This window comes from Lagopus leucura, unplaced genomic scaffold, assembly GCF_019238085.1.
Source record: "Lagopus leucura isolate 7727_CA_CO unplaced genomic scaffold, USGS_WTPT01 Super-Scaffold_100015, whole genome shotgun sequence".
NCBI classification, from domain to species: Eukaryota; Metazoa; Chordata; class Aves; order Galliformes; family Phasianidae; genus Lagopus; species Lagopus leucura.
The window spans coordinates 4,250,555-4,271,370 of NW_024962269.1; the positions used below are offsets into that span (position 1 = coordinate 4,250,555).

General features: G+C 43.3%; 2 protein-coding genes across 2 annotated transcripts in view; one reads left to right on the forward strand and one right to left on the reverse strand.

The window, feature by feature from the left end:
• The window catches only part of MINDY2 (MINDY lysine 48 deubiquitinase 2), a 29,499-nt gene extending 27,917 nt beyond the window's left edge, over nt 1–1,582 (reverse strand). The window contains exon 1 of the mRNA XM_042876077.1: nt 974–1,582. Coding sequence (XP_042732011.1) covers nt 974–1,582 — 609 coding nt within the window. The remainder of the gene's footprint in view (nt 1–973) is intronic.
• Nucleotides 1,583–2,870: 1,288 nt separating this feature from the next.
• Nucleotides 2,871–20,816, forward strand: part of ADAM10 (ADAM metallopeptidase domain 10) — a 41,374-nt gene continuing 23,428 nt past the window's right edge. The window contains exons 1-2 of the mRNA XM_042875697.1: nt 2,871–3,004; nt 13,812–13,962. Of these exons, the coding sequence (XP_042731631.1) occupies nt 2,950–3,004; nt 13,812–13,962 (206 nt within the window). The 5' untranslated portion in view covers nt 2,871–2,949. The remainder of the gene's footprint in view (nt 3,005–13,811; nt 13,963–20,816) is intronic.

Sequence of the window (20,816 nt, forward strand, 5' to 3'; positions counted from 1 at the left end):
CTAAAACACCACCACCACAAAGAATGATGCTGAACCAGTTCTTCAAGGCCCTGCACTCACCTCTGTACATTAAAGAGGAAACGTACAAAGAAAATATTAAATACTGAAGTCTACAAAGATCTATCCGTCCTCCTGAGGTAGGCAAAACTTGCAAAAGACAACAGTTTTGTGCCATCCACAGCTCCCCTGTACTGCTCTCAGAAAGGTCTTAATAGCTACATCACATACCCACAGCATTCCTCCTGACCCACAAGCTGTTCTGCTCAGGAAAATGTACAGAGACAAAAAGCCCAAACTAACATTAACCTTCTGAAAGACTATCTCTGTGAAAAAATGCTTTCTTATTGGACAAAGGTCAAAATGAAAATACTATATTACCTGCTATATCTGTGAAAAGCCTCCAACCATTACGACACCTCATTTCCTTTCCTTTGATTCTACAAGAACAAAATACTCCCACGAAGTTTCCCTATTCTGAGGTCTCATCACCTCACCAATTCCTCAGGGTTGCATTAGCAACAGTTCTTGAGACCCCACTTCCTTGTCTTGTAAGGCACACATCTGATGGTACTTCTTTTACACAAACATCAACAGCTATAATATATCCCATAGTCGAGTTCTCTATTTTAAAGATTTAGTTACACAGGATTTCCTCTAAGACCCCAGGAAGTCACATGCACAACGACTACCAGACCATAGGAACTCCCAGGCCCCAAAGCACCGCTCGATTCACTCATCACCACCCTGCCACACAACTCCACAGACGGATCCCTCTTACTCAGCAAGTTATTTGTGCAAATTCACATTTTGCAAAAACCCGCATGTATTTTTCTTTAACATTAACCTAGCTTCCCAAAGCATCACTTCAGTTTCCAGCGCTACCGACGCACAGAGCAGCGGCTCGCCCCGCAGCCAGCCCCCTCCCCGCAGCACACGGCCGCAGGTGCCCCGGCCCTCCGCGATGGCGCCGTACCTTCCAGGCCAGCAGCAACACGTTCATGATGGCCAGCAAGGGGCAAGGGCCGTTCTCGTTCTGGGTGATGACGGGAGTGTTCTCCTCCTTCCAGCGCACCCACTTGATGTGGTACACCGACTGCCCCGGGAAGCGCTCCTTGGAGGCGGCGAGGAGCTGCGCGCCCGCGGCGGGCCTCTCCGCATCATGCCGCGGGGCCGGGCCCCCCGGGGCGGCCTCCACCGCCTCCTCGGCGTCGCTGTTGAGTTCGGAGCCGCTGGGGCAGCAGGAGTGCAGGTTGGAGAACGACTCCAGCGAGTCCAGGCTGCGGGACTCCTCCCCCGGGGGGCTGGCAGCCCCGCTACTCCCGGAGCCGGCCCCCGCCGCCGCCCCAGGGCTCTCCGGGAGCGTCGGCCCCGCGCTGTCGGCGCCCCGCAGGGGAGACGCGTCCCGAGGCCCTGCGGGGGCCGGCGGAGGGGACGGGCTGCGTCGCCCACCGCCCTCCTCACCGGGCCCGTCCCGGCAGCCGTCGCCGGCCGCCGCCTCTCCCGGGAGGAGCCGCTCGGTGGCGCCCCCGCCGCCGCTCTTTAGCGGGCCCGGAGGCGGCGGGGGCTGCGCCGGGCTCTCCATGCCCGGACCGGCGGCCACCCGGCTGCTCCGCGCTCTATTGGCACAGCGGCGGCCGAATCTCCACCGACGGATACCGAGACGCCATGACAGCGGCGGCGGCTCCGCCCCGCCGGGGACGCGTGGGCGGGAGCGGGGAGCGGCCGCGGGTCACGGCGGGGCCCGGGGCGGGGGCGCCCCTAGGGCGGGGCCGCGGCGGCCGTGGGCCGGGCCGGAAGGAGGGCGGCGAAGGGAATCGAGGGGAAGCGGACGGGAAGGGCGCACCGCCCCAGCACGAGGCCGGAAGGGGCGGCAGGAGGCGGGGCGGCCGGGCCCGCGGCTGTCCTGAAACACTGCGCGGGCCGCGCCGGGTGTCTGAGACGCAGGAGGGCACCTCGCCTCGTCCCGCCCTGCCCCGCCCGTGCAGCCACGGCCCCGCGCCTGCGCAGAATGGGCGGCGCGCGGCGCCCTGCCCGGCGGGGCTGAGGTAGAGCAGGGCGCGGCCGGACCGGACGCTGTCCCGCACTGCCGGGTTTCGCTTTCTGTGGGGGTGTGGGAGCTGTTTTATTGCGGCTGTTAAGCGTCTCTTTCAATGGTGAGGGCGGCTGTGGTGAAGATGACGATTTCAGAGCTAACGCAGTCACACAGAATAACGGAGGTATTTTCTCCGCCCTGTAGCTGCCCACGCCCTTTGGTCGCTCGCACAGTGTGAGCGCACTTTGGGGAGGGCTCACCGTGCTCCCGTTCTCGCTGTTCTCACACCTGGCTCCGAGGTCCGCTCGCCGCAGCGGGGTTTCCCACACGCAACTTTCTTGGGGAACCGAGAAACCAAGTTCCGTAGATCCGGTTTCATCACAAACTTCTCCCGCGTCGTGGGAAGGGCGGTTCTGAGGAGAGAAGCGGAACGGAGATGGAGTAGGGGAACCTTTAGGGCCGCTCCCGACCTCCCCGCTCCGCTGCGGGCCACGCGCGTTCAGCGACGCCGCGCCGAACGCCGAGAGGCTTTCAGCGCCGTGCGGCGGAGGTGCGGCCCGGTCCTCCTCCCCCGCGGGGGGGCGCCCTGCGTCTTTAAGGCGGGCGGCGCTCTCGCCCTCGCTCCTGCTTGGCTCCGCCCCCTTCGTGTCGCGGAGCAGTGGGACACGCCCAGAGCGCGCGGCGGCGGCGGCCCCGCCGGTGGCGTCTCTCGGACTGGTGCGGGGAAGGAAGCGGCGCGGGGAAAGCGCCGGGTGCGGCTGCCGCTCGGTCCCAGAGATCCGCGGGCGGAAGCCGAGCGGCCCCCGGAGCGTGGGGACAAAACGGCGGGAGGCGAGCAGCTCGCCCCTCCCTATCCCGGCGCCGGCCGGGGCGGATGCGTTGCGGGTAGGCGGCGGCGGGGCCTGGGCCCGGCGAAGATGGATCTGGCGAGGACGATAATCCTGCTGTGCTCCTGGGCGGCAGGCGCCGGAGGTGAGGGGTGGCCTGGCCCGCTTGGACCGCGGGGCCTCGGCTGGGACGCGGCCTTCCGCCTCCGCCTTTCTCCCTTTCCTTCCCTGGGGCGCCGGGCCCTCTCCCCGGGGCGGCGGGCCGCCCCCCCTCGGCTGGGCCCGCTCTGCTCATTCCGTCTCGGTGCTCCCCCTGCGGCTGGCCCGGTGCCCGAGCCCCGCTGCCGGCACGCGCTCCGGGAGGCCGAGGCGGCCGTCGCCTCCTTTCTTCGCTGCGCCGTTCTCCTTTCCCTCTCCCCGAGCTGCCGCGCTTCCCCCGGCGCTCCGCTTCCTCGGGACTTGGTGGTGCTGTGGGCCGTTTCCCTCCCGTCCGACTGCCTCTTTCCGCCTCGCCTTGGGGAGCAGCCTGCCGGGCCGGGCCGTGCGGGGTGACGGACGGAGGAAGCGGCCGTGCCCTCGGGACGCTGTGCCCAGCCCTAGGCCGGGGGAAACCCTGTTTCTGGGTTCTGACACTGAACGGGAAGTTTGGACGGGCTCCCGCTGCGGGTGCTTCTCGGCGTTCGGGAGCTGTGGGGTAACGTCCCGACCCGTTCTGATAGCCTGTAACCAAGGTCGAGACGCGATAGGAAATACTTTCGGTTTTTCACGCGATTAGATTAGTGAAGTAGATTTCGGGGCTGTTTCCTGCACAGGATGGGTGGAGCGGCTGCTTATAGGGTTTCTTGTTTGGTTTCCTCTGTTTGGCTTGGCACTTCTCTTTATCCCGGCTTTCTGTGTATCAGCATGTCGGTTTGTGAACAAAGAGTTGACGCTGAATCCTGGCTTCTGCACGTTATCAAAAAGTAACATCAGAGCACAGGAGAAGTTCAGCAGGCTGTGCTTGTGGCAGTGAGGTGATGCTGTGATAATGGGCAAAGTCGTCTGCAGGAGCACAACTCATCCCGTTATTTATGTTGTTAGAAGCAAACAAAAGATTTTCTTCATGACTTTTTCCTTGTGACTCTTATTAAATTATTAAGAAAATTATTAGCATGCTTTTCAAGGCCTTCTTTTCTAAACTAAACTCCTGGCACTATTAATTCAGTGATTCATTAACAGTTGTGAGAGTTGTAGGCAGGCAGGTATGCTTCAGAGTTCACAGCATTTTAACTTGTCAGCTATGCTCTGCATATGTAGAAGTGACTTCATGAAACATATTTTGTTCTGGAAGTTTGCATTATAGTTATTTTCTTTGAGAAAACAATGGGCACCTTCAGTGTTCTTGGCATTAGGAAGTTATCCTTGTTTTAGTTGCATTCAGTGTTTAACAACACAGAGCAACCTTGAAACAGCTTGATAATGCTGGGTAGGAGCCTAGGAATGATGGCTGATCTGCATCTTGGCATAAAGCTTTCCTGGGGGAAGTTTATTGTGACTGTTGAAGTTCTTTTAATACTAGAAATATCTATTAGCTTCTAATTATGTTTCTATAATTTCTTAAGTACTACAAGTTATTACTGAAAAACAGAGTTCTTCATTTAAAAGACCTTCTTCTGGGAGTGTTAATCCTGGGGAAAAAGAAAAACATCAGGTTCATTGTTGTTATCAGTGTCACTGTGAGAACAATTCAAACTGGAAACAACTGGGAACAAAGGATACCTGTGCTCAGTTGTGTATGGCTCCTCTTGTGCTCACTGGTTCTCCTCAAATCCTGAAGCTAAGTAATACATCTCTTTGAAGGTGTATAGTTTGAAACCATGCAGGTACTTGAAATATAGAGTTTTCAAAATAAGTTCTTAGTCCGTACCTTTTTCAATTGTTCATCCGTACATCTAGACTGTGTTGTGATAGGAACATTTTTCTGAGATACCCGAGTGTGTTGAATCCTTTCAGAATTACTTAAGGCTTTGTCTATATGCTCTTGTTTGTGCTCTGTTTTAACAGTCTTCAGTTAATGTTAAATAGCACTAGATTAACAGGTCTGATGGCAAGCTTAATTCACAGTTTGTGCATCACAAAGTCAAGCTCTTAAAATATTAAGATACCATATAACTTTTACTTATGTACTGTTCTATTTGATGATTTATTTGAGGAGAAACATCAGAGTCATTTAATGCCTTAAAGAAATGTGTTTCAGTTAATTGGAAATCTGGAAGTCAAGTTAAAGAAGCTCAGTCAAAAGTGATCACTGTGTGAGTGAGGTGTACTGCAGTGTCTGTTATGTCTGTATAACCATCAGTTGGGGTTTATGGTTAGAGCAGGAGTTACCAGCAGGTCAGTTGGACAGGACCTGAAGCACTTCCTTGATCACATTCTGATATTAGATAACTTTGGGGGCTGCTCTAGAAGTTTGTTTCTTTACTGTCACAACTTTCATAAAGCAGGAATCCCAGCTGGTCACTTTGAATACCATTTCAGTAATGTGAAAAGAAATAGGAGAAAGGTAGAATTTATCTTAAATAGATGCATATATCTTATGCTTCTAGTACATAGTGCTTGGAAATTTTAGGCTTGCGTAAAACAATATATTAAGTGAATCTCTGTTCTTCTTTGACACTCTCAGACTGTGTGTCCAGAGATCTGTTTTCTGGCTATGATCTGTAATTTTGACAGGTATGAACAAGTTCTTAGTTGGGGGCAGTGTCCTTTGTGACTGTTTAATTGAACGCAACAAAAATGCATGCAAGTGTATTAAACAGTACATAATTGTAAATGGTGATGCTCTTTAAGGAATGGAAATAACTGATAAAACCTGTCTGAGGGTGATTTTTAGAAGTGTGGAAATAGTGCCAGGAAATGTGAAGAAAAGAGAGAATGAGACCCCAGAAGGCAAGAGTGGCCACACTCTGGCCTGGCTGGTCAGATGCTGATATGATTGCAAATACATTTGAAAGATATTCTGATACAATACGCTCCTCTATGTTTTAGGACATTTGAGCTTTTGTGTTTCAGTGCCTTGTGCTGCTGGATATTGAACAGTCTATTTCCTGCTGTGCACATGAGAAATTCTTTTCTGAACACATGAGGGAGTTGTGGGAAGGCGTTTATAAACTGTCAGCATCTGAGTGGTTAAGTCTGCATCTTTGCTATAGACGGAGAAGAACACCAGCCTTCATTAAAATGGCTTTCAGCCTTTAGCACGTATCTGGGATTTACAATTAAAGCACTTGAGATTTTATATGGCTGCATGAGATGGTGTCTGGTAAAGGCAGCTGTCAAGTTATTTCAGAAATGCCCATGGTGATTAAAAATGAATAAGATCAGGTGTATATATAGTAGTTTTGAAATATTGCCACCCAAGAACCTAAGGCTGCAGTGTATTATTGCTTTTAAAAGGATCTGAAGGTTCAGTGATGCAATAAGAAGGCGCCACTCTGTTGAGCTACTTACTGAGCTGGTGCTTGGTGGTCTTTCCCTGGTCATGCACTTCCACTGCTCCTCCTTTGCTCCCTCTGCTGTTTGATGGCATGAGGAGCCAATTCAGCCTGCTAACTGAAGTGGAAGAAATGACTACTTTCTTGCCAGACATTTAACCTTGCTGGTTTATTGTGCAGGAACAGGTTCAGGAAGAGCATAGGAATGGGGGAAAAGGAGGGTAAAAATGAAGCAGACATCAGTTACTCTAGTGATACAGTGCTGACTATGCCTTAAATGTGAGTTTTGAGTGAATCACTTTTGGTCATTCGCTTCACCAAAAACTGTCTTGAGCAAAAGAAAATACATTTTTCAGTCCAGTCAGTTTTAGTGCCAGCTCAAGGGAGGGGCAAAAATGAGATAGATGAAAAAGAGCAGCAGGACCTGCCCTTCTGCTAGCAGTTGTGAAACCGCAGCCCAGATTAATTGCTCGGTGAAATTCTGGTTGGGAAACAGATAGTGGGGTTACTGGCTTTTGATGCACTTCAGCACGGAAGTACTGAGTTTGAATGCTACGTACATTTCTTAATGCTAGTTACATATAAAGGGTATGTTTTTAAAGAGACAAACTATACATTTAAGAAACTTGGAGAAGTACAACTTCATTAAAATTACAATAAATAGTGTCTTAAGGATATTTATCACAAGCTGAAACTTCAAGTCTGTGAATCAGTGATGATGCTTGCAATAAAGAGTTGTCTAGCGAGTTAGCTTACCCACTGCACAGTGTCTAGCAATATTTTGGGTTTTTTTTCCACTAACAATCTTGAATTGCAGTTGAACTATTTGCTATTGTTGTGCAAATCTTAATCTGTTTGTCTTAACTTCACCTTTTAGAACAGTGCATGCTTGATTTATCCACATACTTTATAGACAGTTACCATCTTCTACTATGATGCAGAGAAACTGTTCACGTTGCTGACTTTCAGTACTGTGAGTTTCTATGTGTATTTCCTCCATAACCTTTGCGGGTACTGAGGTTGGTCTGACAAGTCTGTAGATCTCCAGGTCCTCCTTTGAGACGGGATGGCACTTGTCTGCCAGTTGTCAGGAACCTCCCTCTATCTCAAAGACTTTTCAGAGCTGGTAGTCCCTGAATCACATCAGTCAGCTTCTTCAACGCTCTTGGATGCAGCCCGCCTGGTCTCATGGATTTCAGGATGTCCATTACCTTCCTTGCTTTACTCCCACAGACTGCAGAGGTTTCTCTAGAGGGGAAAGAATTCTCAGTGGGCTGGGGAGAAGGGGAGAGCACAATTAATGAACATCAAGTTGTTCAGCATTGACCACCAGATAACGGTTATATATAGCTGCTCAAAGCGTGCCAAGAGGCTTACAGCTAAAATCCTTTGTGTAATGTGTGGAGCTTAGGTAGAAGGTGAGAAAGTACATCTCAGGCCTGTCCAAGTGGGGTCTGTGGCTGTTTAGCAAGTAAGACAACTGTAGATTCCTGGAGCTCTCTATTGGTGCTGAAGCACTCTAGATGCATACACACAAGTCTTTGGCATGGACTATCACCTTGAGATGTGTAGGCAGAACCTCTGGATGTTTTGGCCAATCTTGTTTAAATTAAGTCCTTCCTTTCATTTAATTCTGATTCCAGGAATATAAAGCTTTGTTCTTGGAGGATTTTTCTCTTGGAGAATACAACATTTAATTTACCAAGTCCATGGAAGGCTGAACTGTCCAGTTTGAAGGCTGTCCGTTGGTATCTGTATCCTAAAGTGCTGCTGTCCTCTAGCTTAGCAGTTTCCCAAAGTATAACATTGTCTTATTGCATTATAGTGCCTGGAAAGGCGGTGTGCTGTCTTTGATGTTCAGCTGATGCAACACATGACACTTGTAGAACAGCTGTTTTAAGCTTCGTCTGGTTTCTCATGCTTCAGTATTTCCTGCTGCAGGCTGGTTGCCAGCTTTTTTTCGTAGATATGTCTTGGAGTCCCCATTCCAAAACAACAGTTTTTCAATGACAGCAAGGTAGTCACAGGATCTCATCACAGTTCTGTATCTGTGCGTGCGCCATTGTAACCGGTTGTTGGGCTCTGCTGCTCTCAGATTCTTCTTCCTTCTCAGTGCAGAATCCTGTAGCTACAGAAACTGTAGCTAGTGGAGGTACCTGCCTTGTGCTCCTCTGTGAGAGGCACCTAGTGGGTGTCTGAAGGTGTACTTGCAGTTCTGTGGGGGTGCTGCTAGTATGTGGTCTGGAACACAGAACCTGGCAAGAGTATTTGGAGACATCCTTGCACCAGTATGTATGCTGTATTGGAAATAAACATTGTTTTTCCATCTCAGCAAACTGCTATTGGCATCTGTCTCAACCCAGTCAGGTTGGGGTTCTTGGTGTTCTGAAATTCCCTTGGGCTAAATTAAGGTGAAAATGTGCCAAACAATTGGTTAATTGTTTATTTGTATCTTGCTACAATATTTAGCACAAGACATGGAGTAGGTATGTATTTATCTATACCTTATTGCCAGTAAGTTATGATGATATGTCTAGCATTACATTCTAATATAACCTGAAAAGGGAGACAGAAGGGAGAGGAAGACATAAAAAGAGATCAGATGGAGAAGGAAAATACAAATTTGTTGGTTTCAGCATGGCCTCTGTCAGACAGTGTTCAGATGGCAGGTGCACAGCTGACCTTTGAGTAGTAATCCTTTTTATTTATTGCAAAAAGAGGAGTTTTGCATATGTGTCTGTAGTTTGTATGTACGATGGGAGTAGGTGAGATTCAGCATTTGCACATGTGCGGAAGGGAGAATGGTGGCACCAACCCTTTCTTCCAATGGATTGGGTCATAGAGACTGTCCCTTACCGGGTTGGTAATTGCAGGGATGGCTGTCCATCCTCCAAGGTGCTCCACACCCTGTTCAGCAAACACTTGGAGTTCCCTGTTCCAACTGCAAACCAAGTACTCCATTTCCATTCCTTCTTTGCACATAAGCAGTTCTCCAGTACTTGAGACACTGAAAAACAGTGCTGGAGTTTTTCCATGGCACTTTGCAGTACATCGTGGAAGTTTTTTTTATCTTAAGAAAATTTATTTTTTACAGAAGTTGAGTTACTTATTAAGCTCCCTTTGTGAAGAGGAAAATTATTTTTGATTTGTAAATGGTTTTATTAAAAGGTCATGTATTGGTTAGAGACTTTGGTTGCTACAGCAGTGGTAGCACTTTGCTTGTTTCTGCAAATGAAAGTTAACTTATATGTTGAAGTTTTCCATTCTATTCTGACTGACGTCCATCTTCAGGAAAGCTCTGAAATGACGTATGTTCCAGGTGGGATGCAGCTGCTGGGGAGCATTTGTGTCAAGTGCTGGTTGTGAGGGTACTTAAAACATAAGGGCTTGGGTAGCTTTGGTGTTTGTTACAGTTCCGAGGAAAGGGAAAAGAAATAGCACTGCTTCCTTTTGTGATCACAGGGAGCGTGTAACTTCACTTTGGCAGAAGGAATTGCTTTTTGATTTCTGAAGGATTTAACTTCAGCATAACATAGAGCATGTTGCAAGGCTTTATATTATGAGAAGTCTTTTGCTGTCTTATTACAGCACGAAGCATTTTAAAACTATTCTTTGCATGACTCAGCTTAGCTTTCCACCTGCTCACGAGACCTGAAACAGGTGCGCAGCATTGTTGGATCTTTAGTAAGTTGTTACGCTTGAAAACTTGTTTCTGGGTGCCTGAAGCTTTTTAAAGAATACCTTGCCTAGCTGAGAAAAATGGCCCAAAGCAATGTAATGGATACATTCGTAGTATTTTCCTACTGCAGAAAAGTGGAAGATAAGTTGTTGAATAGTCTTGGGATTAGAGAACACAGTCTGCATGTTCTGCAGCATACTAGCTCCTTTGTTTTGATGAAGTTTTAGAGTTACTTGTCATATTCTAGCCTGCATTTCTTTCAAAATTAAAGCTTCAGTTTAACTGACACCAGTTAATTCCAAAGTTTTTCTTTAATGCTGGTATCTGGAATTGGAAATCATATACTGGCAGGCAGGTAATTACAAGAATTGTTTAAAGTCGGTGTGTTCATCAGTCTGATAAAACAACTGGACCCAGGCTAATGGTGGTTTGTTTATTGTAGCTCTTTTGCACAAGGAGGTGTTCGTGCTTCCTTGTGTGGGGGTGTGCCCACACCGGTTAGAGAAACACAGGCATGGGCAACTTTCTTCACCCTCAGCATTCTTCATGCTGGCTGCTGAAGCTTTGCATTTATTTTGTCTCTTATTTAGAATTAATGCAGACATGCTTAAATCACAAATTCTGTGAATGTTAAAGGCACCTGAGAAGCCTCTGTAAAACCGAGTAAGAATTGGCTTGTATTTGGAGACCGAGAGGAAATTAGAATGAAGTTTTGTTATTGGACTGCATTTGTCAAAGGCAGCATTTGCCTGCAGTACTCAGAGTAAACTTTAATGCATTTATCTGCCATGTATCATTACCTGAATTTTAAAGAGAGATGGCAGTATCATCTTGTGCATGTTGCTACTGAATGCAAGTGATGAGCCTGTGAGTATTAATTTATTTAGTCATTTTCTGTATCGCTTATTGAGGTGTGTGGAGGTGAGACATCAATCACTTGGAAAGGAACAGGAGCACTGAGAAATTTATTGTATTAATTTAAAGAAGACCTCACAACAATAAACACATGGAAAGGTAGATTTGTACTTTTGCTTCTGAAATTGTGGTGTTAGAACAATAACTTTTTTCCTTGTGAAAATGTAACTGTTTGCTGTATATTACTAAGGCAAAGCTTGAGAAGGCTGAAGCGTAAACTAAAGAATGTCTGTTTCTCTGTAAGTAGGAGGTTGGGGAAGGAAGGCTTTGAAGCTCGGTTTGGAGCCAGGAACAATGGAGTAAATGTGTACAGAACAACATTCTGTGTGAAAAATAACAAATGGAAAATGGAGAAGGGAAGGAAAAAAAAAAAAAAAAAAAAAAAAAAAAGCTTTGTGCAACCCTGAAAGAGAAAGTGATGCCTGACATACCATTGATTTGTGGGCGCCCAGACTTCAGAACACAGTGCTAGATACTGCTGTGCTAAGTAGGTGCTATGATATTTAAGCAATTCTTGTATTTCTCCATGTGGAAAAAGTAAGGATTCCAGGCTCAACCTGGAATTGGAAATGATTCTGCTTGTGTTCTGCGTTCTAATTTTATGTTGTTAGTGTAAGATTCTGTTTTTGTGCTGTAGCATTCAGCAGAGACTATTCAGAGTTTGTATCAGCTTAATCTTTTCACTTTTCATAAGTGAAGTACAAATGACCTTTGGTATCTTTTTGTGGAAGGCCATGTGCTCAGCTAGTCAAAGTGAGGCTGGTGCATTTGGTGCACTCTGTCACCTTGTGACTTCTCTGATCACAAAAAGGATGGGACTGATGGCCTTCAGCAAAAAGGCAGTTTTCCAAAGCAGTTGTTCATGTTTTGGAATGTGCTGCAGCAAAGGGGTCGTGCGGGGAAGAACTCATGGAGATTTTTACTGAACACTGACAGTTGTAAATGCTGCTTCTAGAAATAAATTGACAGCGTATTGATTTTTGCATAACCACTGGAGTTGGTGCTTGCCCTTGGGTGATGCGATCCCCAAAGTAGTTTCTGTGATGGTAATGAATAGCTGATCTTCAAGAACAGTTGCTTCTTTGGATCAGCTCTTTGGGGAGCTGATGATGCAGAGGCATTCTGCGAGCCTGTTTCAGACCCGGTGGATGTTTGCATGCTGGTATTCTGAATATCAAAACGTGCAATTACTCTGAATTTTTGTAACATTCTGCATTGTTTGATATGTTTAATTCCTTCCAGCTTAATGTTTAGTACATTAAGAAACATATATGACTTGTCATATGTAATCTGACTTAGAAACCAGATCCACCGAAGTGACTTGCTCTTGAAAATGGTAGATTGCAGGTATCTAAGTAATTCCTCATGACTGTACATTTAAAATGCTCAAACTATTTAAGAATGTTTTCATCAAACAAAAATAATCCTGTATGTGCTACCTGTACTTCAGGGTGGTTTGCTCCCCTGTTGTAATCTTTTTGTCCTCCACGTTATGTTCTACTGCTTCAACTTTATGTTTTTTGTTCTTTTGATCACAATGGATCAGTTAATGAATCAGTTTCTCTTAATTCTCTACACAAAGTCTGTGTTTACTTTTGGCAAGTAGATGCAATGTTTTTCAGGTAGTTCACTGATGGCATCTGATTTGGGAGTGCAGTAAATCTTCTTGTGAAGAGTGTCTGGAGGATGTGCATACAGGGGATGGGGCCCAGGGGGTTGTTGAGATATGAAAATATACTTCTCATTAAATGAGTGCTCTGCTCTCCATTTACTGTGTGTGTTTCTATGATCATGTGGGCTCTGGTAACTGTTAAGAACATGAATCCTGGATGGAAACTGTGTATCAATTAGGGAGAGTTGACCAAGATCTGAACTATCTTGAAGTCAATAATATGTGTAGTGGCTCCTTGCCTGAAGGAAAATAGTAGCCTGTTAGCTTTCTCCTTGATCCTGCTCTTGTGATTACCAGCCAGCCGATGGGCTGTTTGGTAGGCATCTGAGCAAATCTCAGCAGTCTATCTGACAGGTGTCTGGGCAGCACAAGAAGTTTTCTATCGTGTTATTGACCTACTAATGCTAACCTTGGTGTGAAAAATACTGTGTTGAAGTAAAAATACCTGTTGTTTAGTGGAAATACAAGGCTGATAGCATCATCCTTTATGTGCATGTTTCTAGATCTGCAAACAGCTCTCAAATGCTAGTGCCTGTGGTCAGTTCTGCATCTCTCTTCCACCATGAGGATGGGAGGACAAGAATAGTTTTCCACTTCTGTCATTCATTCTTAAGTAAATCAGAAATAATATCTTAGAAGGAAATATTCAAAATAGACTGAACTGAACCTTTAACAAAACTCTCCCACATGATGGAACATTCCATGTTATACAAATATTGTATTTCTGGATGGTATGATTTGCTGTTAATTTTACTTGATGATCTGGCACGTGGAATGTATACCTTTTGAGCAAGTACTTCAGTGTGCCGTGGGAGCAGAGTGCAAATGGATGTATGGTTCTTTTAGGGAAACAGAAGGAAGATGTGAAGCTGTTGAACTTGGCGTGTTTGGGTGTGAAGCACGTCTCATGCATAGCATTCCTACCGACAGTGATGTAGTTTGCATTGTGGAGTAATTTTGGTTGAAATGAAAGTGGAAGGAGTCCACCTCTGCACTATAACTGCAAGTGTTTATTCGGTCTGTGGAACCAGAGTAGAATAAATCTGAAGTATACAAGGAACTGAAAAAGATAGCTAAAATGCATGTGGAGTGAAAATTGGGTTCTCATTGCCAGCTGTTGTGCTCCAAGATATCGCACCTCATAGCGTGGTTTTAACCTTAGTAAATTCTTAGGCATGCTAACCTGCTAACCTTTACTTCTTTCTCTTTTCAGGCCAGTATGGAAACCCTCTAAATAAATACATTAGACATTATGAAGGATTATCTTACGATGTGGATTTGTTACACCAAAAACACCAGCGTGCCAAAAGAGCAGTATCGCATGAAGATCAGTTCTTGCGCCTCGACTTTCATGCTCATGGAAGGTTAGTGACGTTTCTAAAAGGTATTTGCTTTAAACATTTTAGTCTTTTATGTTTTTTTTTAATTATAGTGATATATAAATGCTGAAATACAGTTATTTACGTCTGAGAGAATATACTAAAATGCAATATTGGCAGTTTATAGCAAGTGTTTGCTCTGGTGTCCAGTGTAAATGTCAAATTGCTGCTTGTAATCAGTCGTTCAAACCTGTGCTTGTAACTGTTAACGGACTTCAAAGATTCAGTGAGTAGAACTGGGAACAGAATTTCATCAGATTCTGACTTTATTGTGCAGCCATGGCATATTTGTTTACAAAAACTGTGCTGAACTTTGAGCGGATTTGGTTTACTTGAGGAAATGCACAGTTTCAAATTGCGTTCCAAGCCACAGACTTGGCCATGGAGTGTTCTGTTTCATGTGTAGTGAAATGGCGTTTTTCTGTGTAGCTTAGCAATTATTTGACATGGAGAAAACATAATTGCTGTTACAAGATTGCTTAGCCATACATTTAATTTCTGATTGAAACTTCTTCAAACAGTGAAGTTAGATAGTCAGTGTGAGTAGTGGAAGTATTATTTGTGGGTTTCATTTAGAAAGTGTTGCTTCCTACTTTTTTTTTTATAATTGAGAAGAAAGAGAAAGTAAGTTAAAGTATTTCTGTCTTTGCTTTTCTGCTGACTGCATCCTGTGCAACACCATTATTTTAATATTTTTTTAGGAATGTGTAACACCCTTGCTTGTCTAATTATTTAAATTACAAAGGAAATAACTAATGCTTGATAAATATTTGTTATCCGTATCTAGAAACACAGGGAACTTTACAGAGCAAAGGTAATACCACATCTTTTGAATGTGTTTGGAATGTTCATTTGAGTAAATATTCTCCTTCTGCACTAGCTTGTAATTTCTTCAAGGACTGAAGTGTTGCTATTGGCTGTATATGGCACAATGATTGAATTTCAGTGCACATCCCCAAAAGGCAAGCATTAGTGTTGTATTTGCAACTGCTTTAGAATAGCAACCAAAGTCCTAAATTTGAAATCCTGTCCTTAAATCCATGTTTCTGGGTGTGTTCTTAGTCCAATGAATTTTATTATTTGGTGGATAGTCACGCTGTTGCTAACTTTGCCTTATCTTTACAGGCAATCAGTAGCCTTTCCAGCTAAATTCTTCTTATAATATAGGTCTTTGTTTTGAGTTGGCTTCTGATGAAATGGTTGCCTTATGGAGATAGGAAACAATGCAGAAGCTGTCTGAGTATCTACTGCAGTTCACTGCTGGAAGTAGCAAATGGAGCTAGCTGGACCACAAATGTTTTTATGTTCATCATTGTTCTCAAACATTGTTTGAGAAAACTTTCCTTATTTAATCTTCATCTGAAAATCAGAGTATATGGTTTAAAAACAATCTTTTCAAAATTCTTATTGTTGGAGGATCTAGAATAAAACTGTCAGATTTAATGCCTGAATTCAAACAAACCAGCTGCTATTAGATGCTAAAATACTAGCTCCATATGGCACTTTAGATCCCTGGAAGTAGGCTATGAATTCTTTTGAATTATCAACTGTGTACTGTAGATGAGTTGGCATTGTTGCTTCAAGAATGGTGCAAAATGTGCTTATTCCTGAAAGGCCTGAAGTAAGTAGGAATTCTTAAAACAATAAGGTCTTGTAGTTCATGTTGTTTTAAAGCAGTACAGTCGTGTATCTCACACATGCCATTTTACATTGAATGTTTTAGTGTAAATTAATTTAAGGCCCTTTGGGCCTGAGGAAGATTCACACAAAATTAGTGAATGCAGTGTTAGCATTAGCTTGGGGGGGAAAAAGGTACGTAAATGGAGTAAGCAGTGCTGATGGCACTAGGCTGCAATACAGTGAAAGAATTTAATGTGGTCTAACTTCATTTTGTATGTCAAGGTAATGTCAGCAATTCCAAAAATTATGTTGGAACATGACTAAAATTGAAAGGATGTATTTGCCTTTGTATGCTCAGTCTTGGTTAACTAAACCAAATGTACACTAAATGCATGTTTACTGTCTTTCACTTACTGAGTATGGCAGAACGATATCTTTTTCAGTATAGGCATTTGCAATATATTGCAGAATATCTTGAACTGAGCTCCCATCAACTGCAGATGTCAAAAATATGCTGGATACTTCACTATTAGAAATTACATTTTGAGGACAGAACTTGAAAACCTTGCCTAGTGTCGGATGATCTCTGAGCTTTAGAAAATAAGAATTCCTGACACTCAGAAGAATGAAGAAACTACCTCTATGCAGTATTTATCTGTGCTGTCAGCCCTTCTAATAGCTTGCACTTTTTTTTCCCCTGGTTTGTCCTCTGAGTCACCAATCTGCAGCCACTTTGTCCCATCCCTGTTGGCTCTGATTGGTCAGGCTGCCTATGCAACATGAGTGAGTGAACAAGTAGAATTTTTCAAGCAGTACTTAAACACATAATAACGTTTTATTTCTAAGTTAAAGGTACACCAAGAGCTTTTTTTCAGCTGTTTTGCAATTTAATTACCATTTTTCATAGTGGTTTTTTTTTTTTTTTTTTTTTTTTTTTTTTTTTTTTTACCTAAAACTGTATTTAAAAGAAAAAAAAAAAGCTATAAGTTGTTAAGTTCCAAGCTGCTACTGGAACATCTGGTCTCTACATAGTACTTACAATAACTGTTACTGGAAGTGCCTGCAATATACCTGCACCATCACTTCTTTGTAAGCAGTAGAGATAAAAAGGCCCTTCATATGGTTACGCTTGGAAATACTTTTTCAGTTGTTTAATACTGTTGGATTGTTTCTATAAAATCTGCAAAATGTGGACTTCAAGAGTAAAAATTCTTCTCTGTGTTTAAATTTGTGCTTAGAAGTCATTGCAGCTAATTCCAGGGTTTTTTTAGCTCCACAGATTCGAGTCTTAAAAATCAGCTCCATAGGAATAAAATGCCATACAGACTGAGGCAATGTCAGTTATGCAGCTGGAACAACCTGTTCTTTAGGCTTCACCTGAGACAGTTTATGTGGACTCAGAGGTTCTGCTGTTTCAGCTGCCGACCATCATCCGCGATTGCTCTGCATTAATGCCTGTAGGGGCTTGCTGTGTGATACGAGCTGTGCTGTTTCTGCTGTAACCATTTGACTTTTTTATTCTCTGTTCTATAGTAATTTGTTATCCATTTTATTGCCCTTCATTATTCAGAGATAACGAGTTTGTTCTTTAATAAGGTAGTTATTGACTGAGCAGGTTATAAAAATAAAGGGAACTGCCTAAAAGGAGCTGCTTAGTTTGGCTTTTTTTTGTCCACCTGGTTTTTAATTGTTGGAACCTGGCACAGCATGTATGTTGTCAACCTTATAAATAGAGGTGGGAAGGTTATTTTGGATAAACAGGAAACCAGGTGACACAGAATTTGCATTTCCTACTAAAAGTTTGTACTGGAGGGGGGGGGGGGAAGAAGAGTTTATTTTCAACCCTGGGTAAAGATTAATCTGCTCTTAAAAACAGAATACTGTACTCTTCAGGACAGAGAAATAATTGACCTGAGTTATAAGAGTGTAAACTAAACATGTAGCTACATGTTAACTGACTTGAATGGTTTCTGTTATCTGAGCTGGCTTATGTGTTGAGAGCTATGTATATGAAGAATAATCAGTGGCAAATTGTTGAAAATGAGGGCTGCATTTCCTTAGAATGTTATCTTCTGGAATAACAAGCTTAGCAGGTCTGTCTTCTGGAGATCTGGAAAGGAATGAGTGGCAATCAGAAATGCTGCTATAAAGGCATTAACCACAGACCTTAGCTGTGAGGTTGGGATTGCTCCCTATTTTTATGCTATAGATACTGATGTACATTTTTAATATAAATACTTACCAAAGGACAGTTCCCCTGTCTGCATCTGGATGGCTAATAGAACGATAAGTGCAGAGATTCCATCACCTGCTGTTTCAGATACTTTCTTTAGGATAGGTAGAAGAACCTTGGGAGTTGTCAATTGATGGTGATGGAATACATTGTGTGGGTTTAATAGTAAATAGGAACAGCGTAAAATAAATGTCCTCAAGAGTAGATACAGCTTATGAGTAAGAAAAGAAAAGAAAACCACCTAGTTTCCTTTTTTCATGCTGCTGATTATATCTTTCTTCATTAGTTTTGGAAAGCAATATGCTGGCTTTCTACCAGTGTCCTAATATATCAAATGTTTCATCATGGCAGAATCACTGACCTTAAAAGGTAACTCATAATCAAAACAAATGAAATAATAGATCAAGCATTAATTCTTACGTGTCTACCTTTTATATTCTTCTTGTCAAATGCTGTCAGCACATGCACATAGCCTTCTTTAAGAAATTTATTAATAAAAAAAAAACCTGCTTTCTCTGTGATTAGAGCACAGAATTGAAATAACTGGAGCCCATGGGAAACTCATGTTTTTTAACTAAAAATGACACTGTCAGCTATTTTTCTTCAGTTATCACTGTGTGCTTGTGAGTCTGATAGTCTCCCTGTGGTAAACTAAGGGAACATCAGAGTCTGTTTCCTGATAGTCTCAAGGTACTGCAATTAATGAGTAAGGCATGGCAAAATGTAGCTTTTAACAAAGTTGATTATAGAACAGTGTTAACAACTCTACCAAAAATTTCAGCTTCCATTGAAGAAGCAGCCATGCAGTAACTAAAGAATGCCTTGTTACTCTATCAGTTATCAGGTGTATGTAAGACAGAAGCAGCAACAGGAAAGGTCAAGTCGTGCTCTTAATTAGTTTGTTTCTATCCCAGACAGTCCTACTACTGTGAAATGTCTTATGCAAGTTAGTAGATGTGGAAAAAGCATTATTTTTTCTGGGAATAATTACCTTCTGTCTGGTATCTCACTAGCCTAGGGAATACTAGGCTACAGTGTTCAGAGTGCTAACACAGAGAACTCTATGTACACAATAGAAATGGGAGCTGCAGAAAACCCCACAAACACCTTCTGATGCCTCTTACTTATTCCACTGTGGCTTGTTTTGGAAACTAAGTTGATTAATGGTATGGAGGAATCAGTGGTTCCTCTCTGGGACCTCCTCTGTATAGAAGAATTCATGAAGTTATGGATGTAGACAGGGAAAGAAAACTGAGACTTGTTCTCTTCCATATCATTTTGAGAGGGATAGAGATTAGTTTACAGAAACCTTAATAAAGGGGAACAGCTAGTGACTTTGAAGAAATTCACAGTAAAATTTAAGTAAGCTTCTGTATCAGATAAGATACTGAAATGGATTTTCTGTAGGGTCTTTGGAGATCTCTTACTGACAGATGGGAAACGTTACTGGAGTTGATGGAGGCATTCTTGATATTGTCTTTGAAAGAATGATGAGCTGGATTTTTGGGGGGTTCATGCTATACATTTGTTTGATGCAGTCATTACAATTTGGAGTTTCCCCAGCTATAAACTGGCATCTTCTTTCAGTGTAATTAATTTAATTGTAATTTGTAAGAAGCGTACTGGCTATTAGAAATAGCAATTTCTCCTGTATCTTTTTGATTGAGGGTTTTTTTGTTTTTGTTTTTGTAGTGGTATTCATTTAAGCATAACAGCAAAGTAACCTTTTTGCACTTTGCTTTTTTTTTTTTTTTCATTTTTCTGGAGGCATACTGTGTTCACCAGAAAATGCCATCTTAGGTGCTCTTGGTGGGATTACTACATGTTCCAGCTCACCACCGGCACACAACTATAGACTTATTCCAGTACAAAGTCTCTATCAGATATTAGGGAATGGAGGAAAGCTGTTCTAAAGTGTTGAAGATCTCTGGTCTTTTAATTTCAGTTCAGACATCCTTGAAGAGAGTCTGATCCTTAGTAACTATGGGGGATTTGGTCTCAGAGAAAACTTAAACTGAAGTGCATTTCAAACCTTTTGAAGGTACTGAGCAGGGTGTTACAAAGTGAGCGAAACTTGGTGATGTACTTGAGTGAAATTTGAGTTCTTATTGCTAGTCTTAATTTTGTCTGCCTGTTCATTTCCAATTTCTGTTTTGAAGAACCGTGCAGTATGGTTTAGCCTCTTGTTGCTTTTTTTCCCTCTCCTAGAAAAATGCACTGCCAGTAAAATTCTGGCCTGGGATGCCTTCTGGGATGCTCGTGCATGTTATTTTGTCATCTTCATGATCTGTCATCAAATAAAAAGCATTTCAGAGACAGTAGAGACATTACTTAGTGGAAAATTATTTTGAGTCTGTAGGTGATAATATAACAGTAGCTGTCTGCTGTAGGCCTTGCTAAGTGGGTGTGAATTGCAAACAGGTAACTGTTTGCATTCTTCAGTGAATGATTCTAATATTCAAATGCATCTGTAGTGAATCATTTCTTCATTTTAACAGGAGAATCTGCCCAGTTATATTACATCCATGTTGAGACTATGATATGGGCACTGGCAGTCCTGGCTGTAAGCCTGAGCATCTCAAGGAGTTGCTGAAGTATCTTCCACATCTGCTAGCCGCATCTCAGAATTTCCTAACCTTGTGGGAGATGCTCTCCTTTGGTGGTGTGTTAGTGATGAAGCTTCTTGGATGTTTCATTTTCACTGTGACAGCAATAATAGATAGAGGTAGTTTGATTGTGAAGCAGTGTTTGCATTGTGGAATAGTCAGCATGAGTCACCAAGGAGCCCATACCATCTTTCAAGTATAGGCATGGCTTTTTCTTTATCTACAATATTGTGTTTTAATATACAGTTCTGAAATATTTATTACTGTAGTGTCATTATAATGTGCAAATGAAAATGGAAGATATATTTTGAGTATGTTTCAGATGCATTAAAGAGTGGTTACTTTATTTCTTTTGTTATGAATATTTGGGTTTCGGGTAT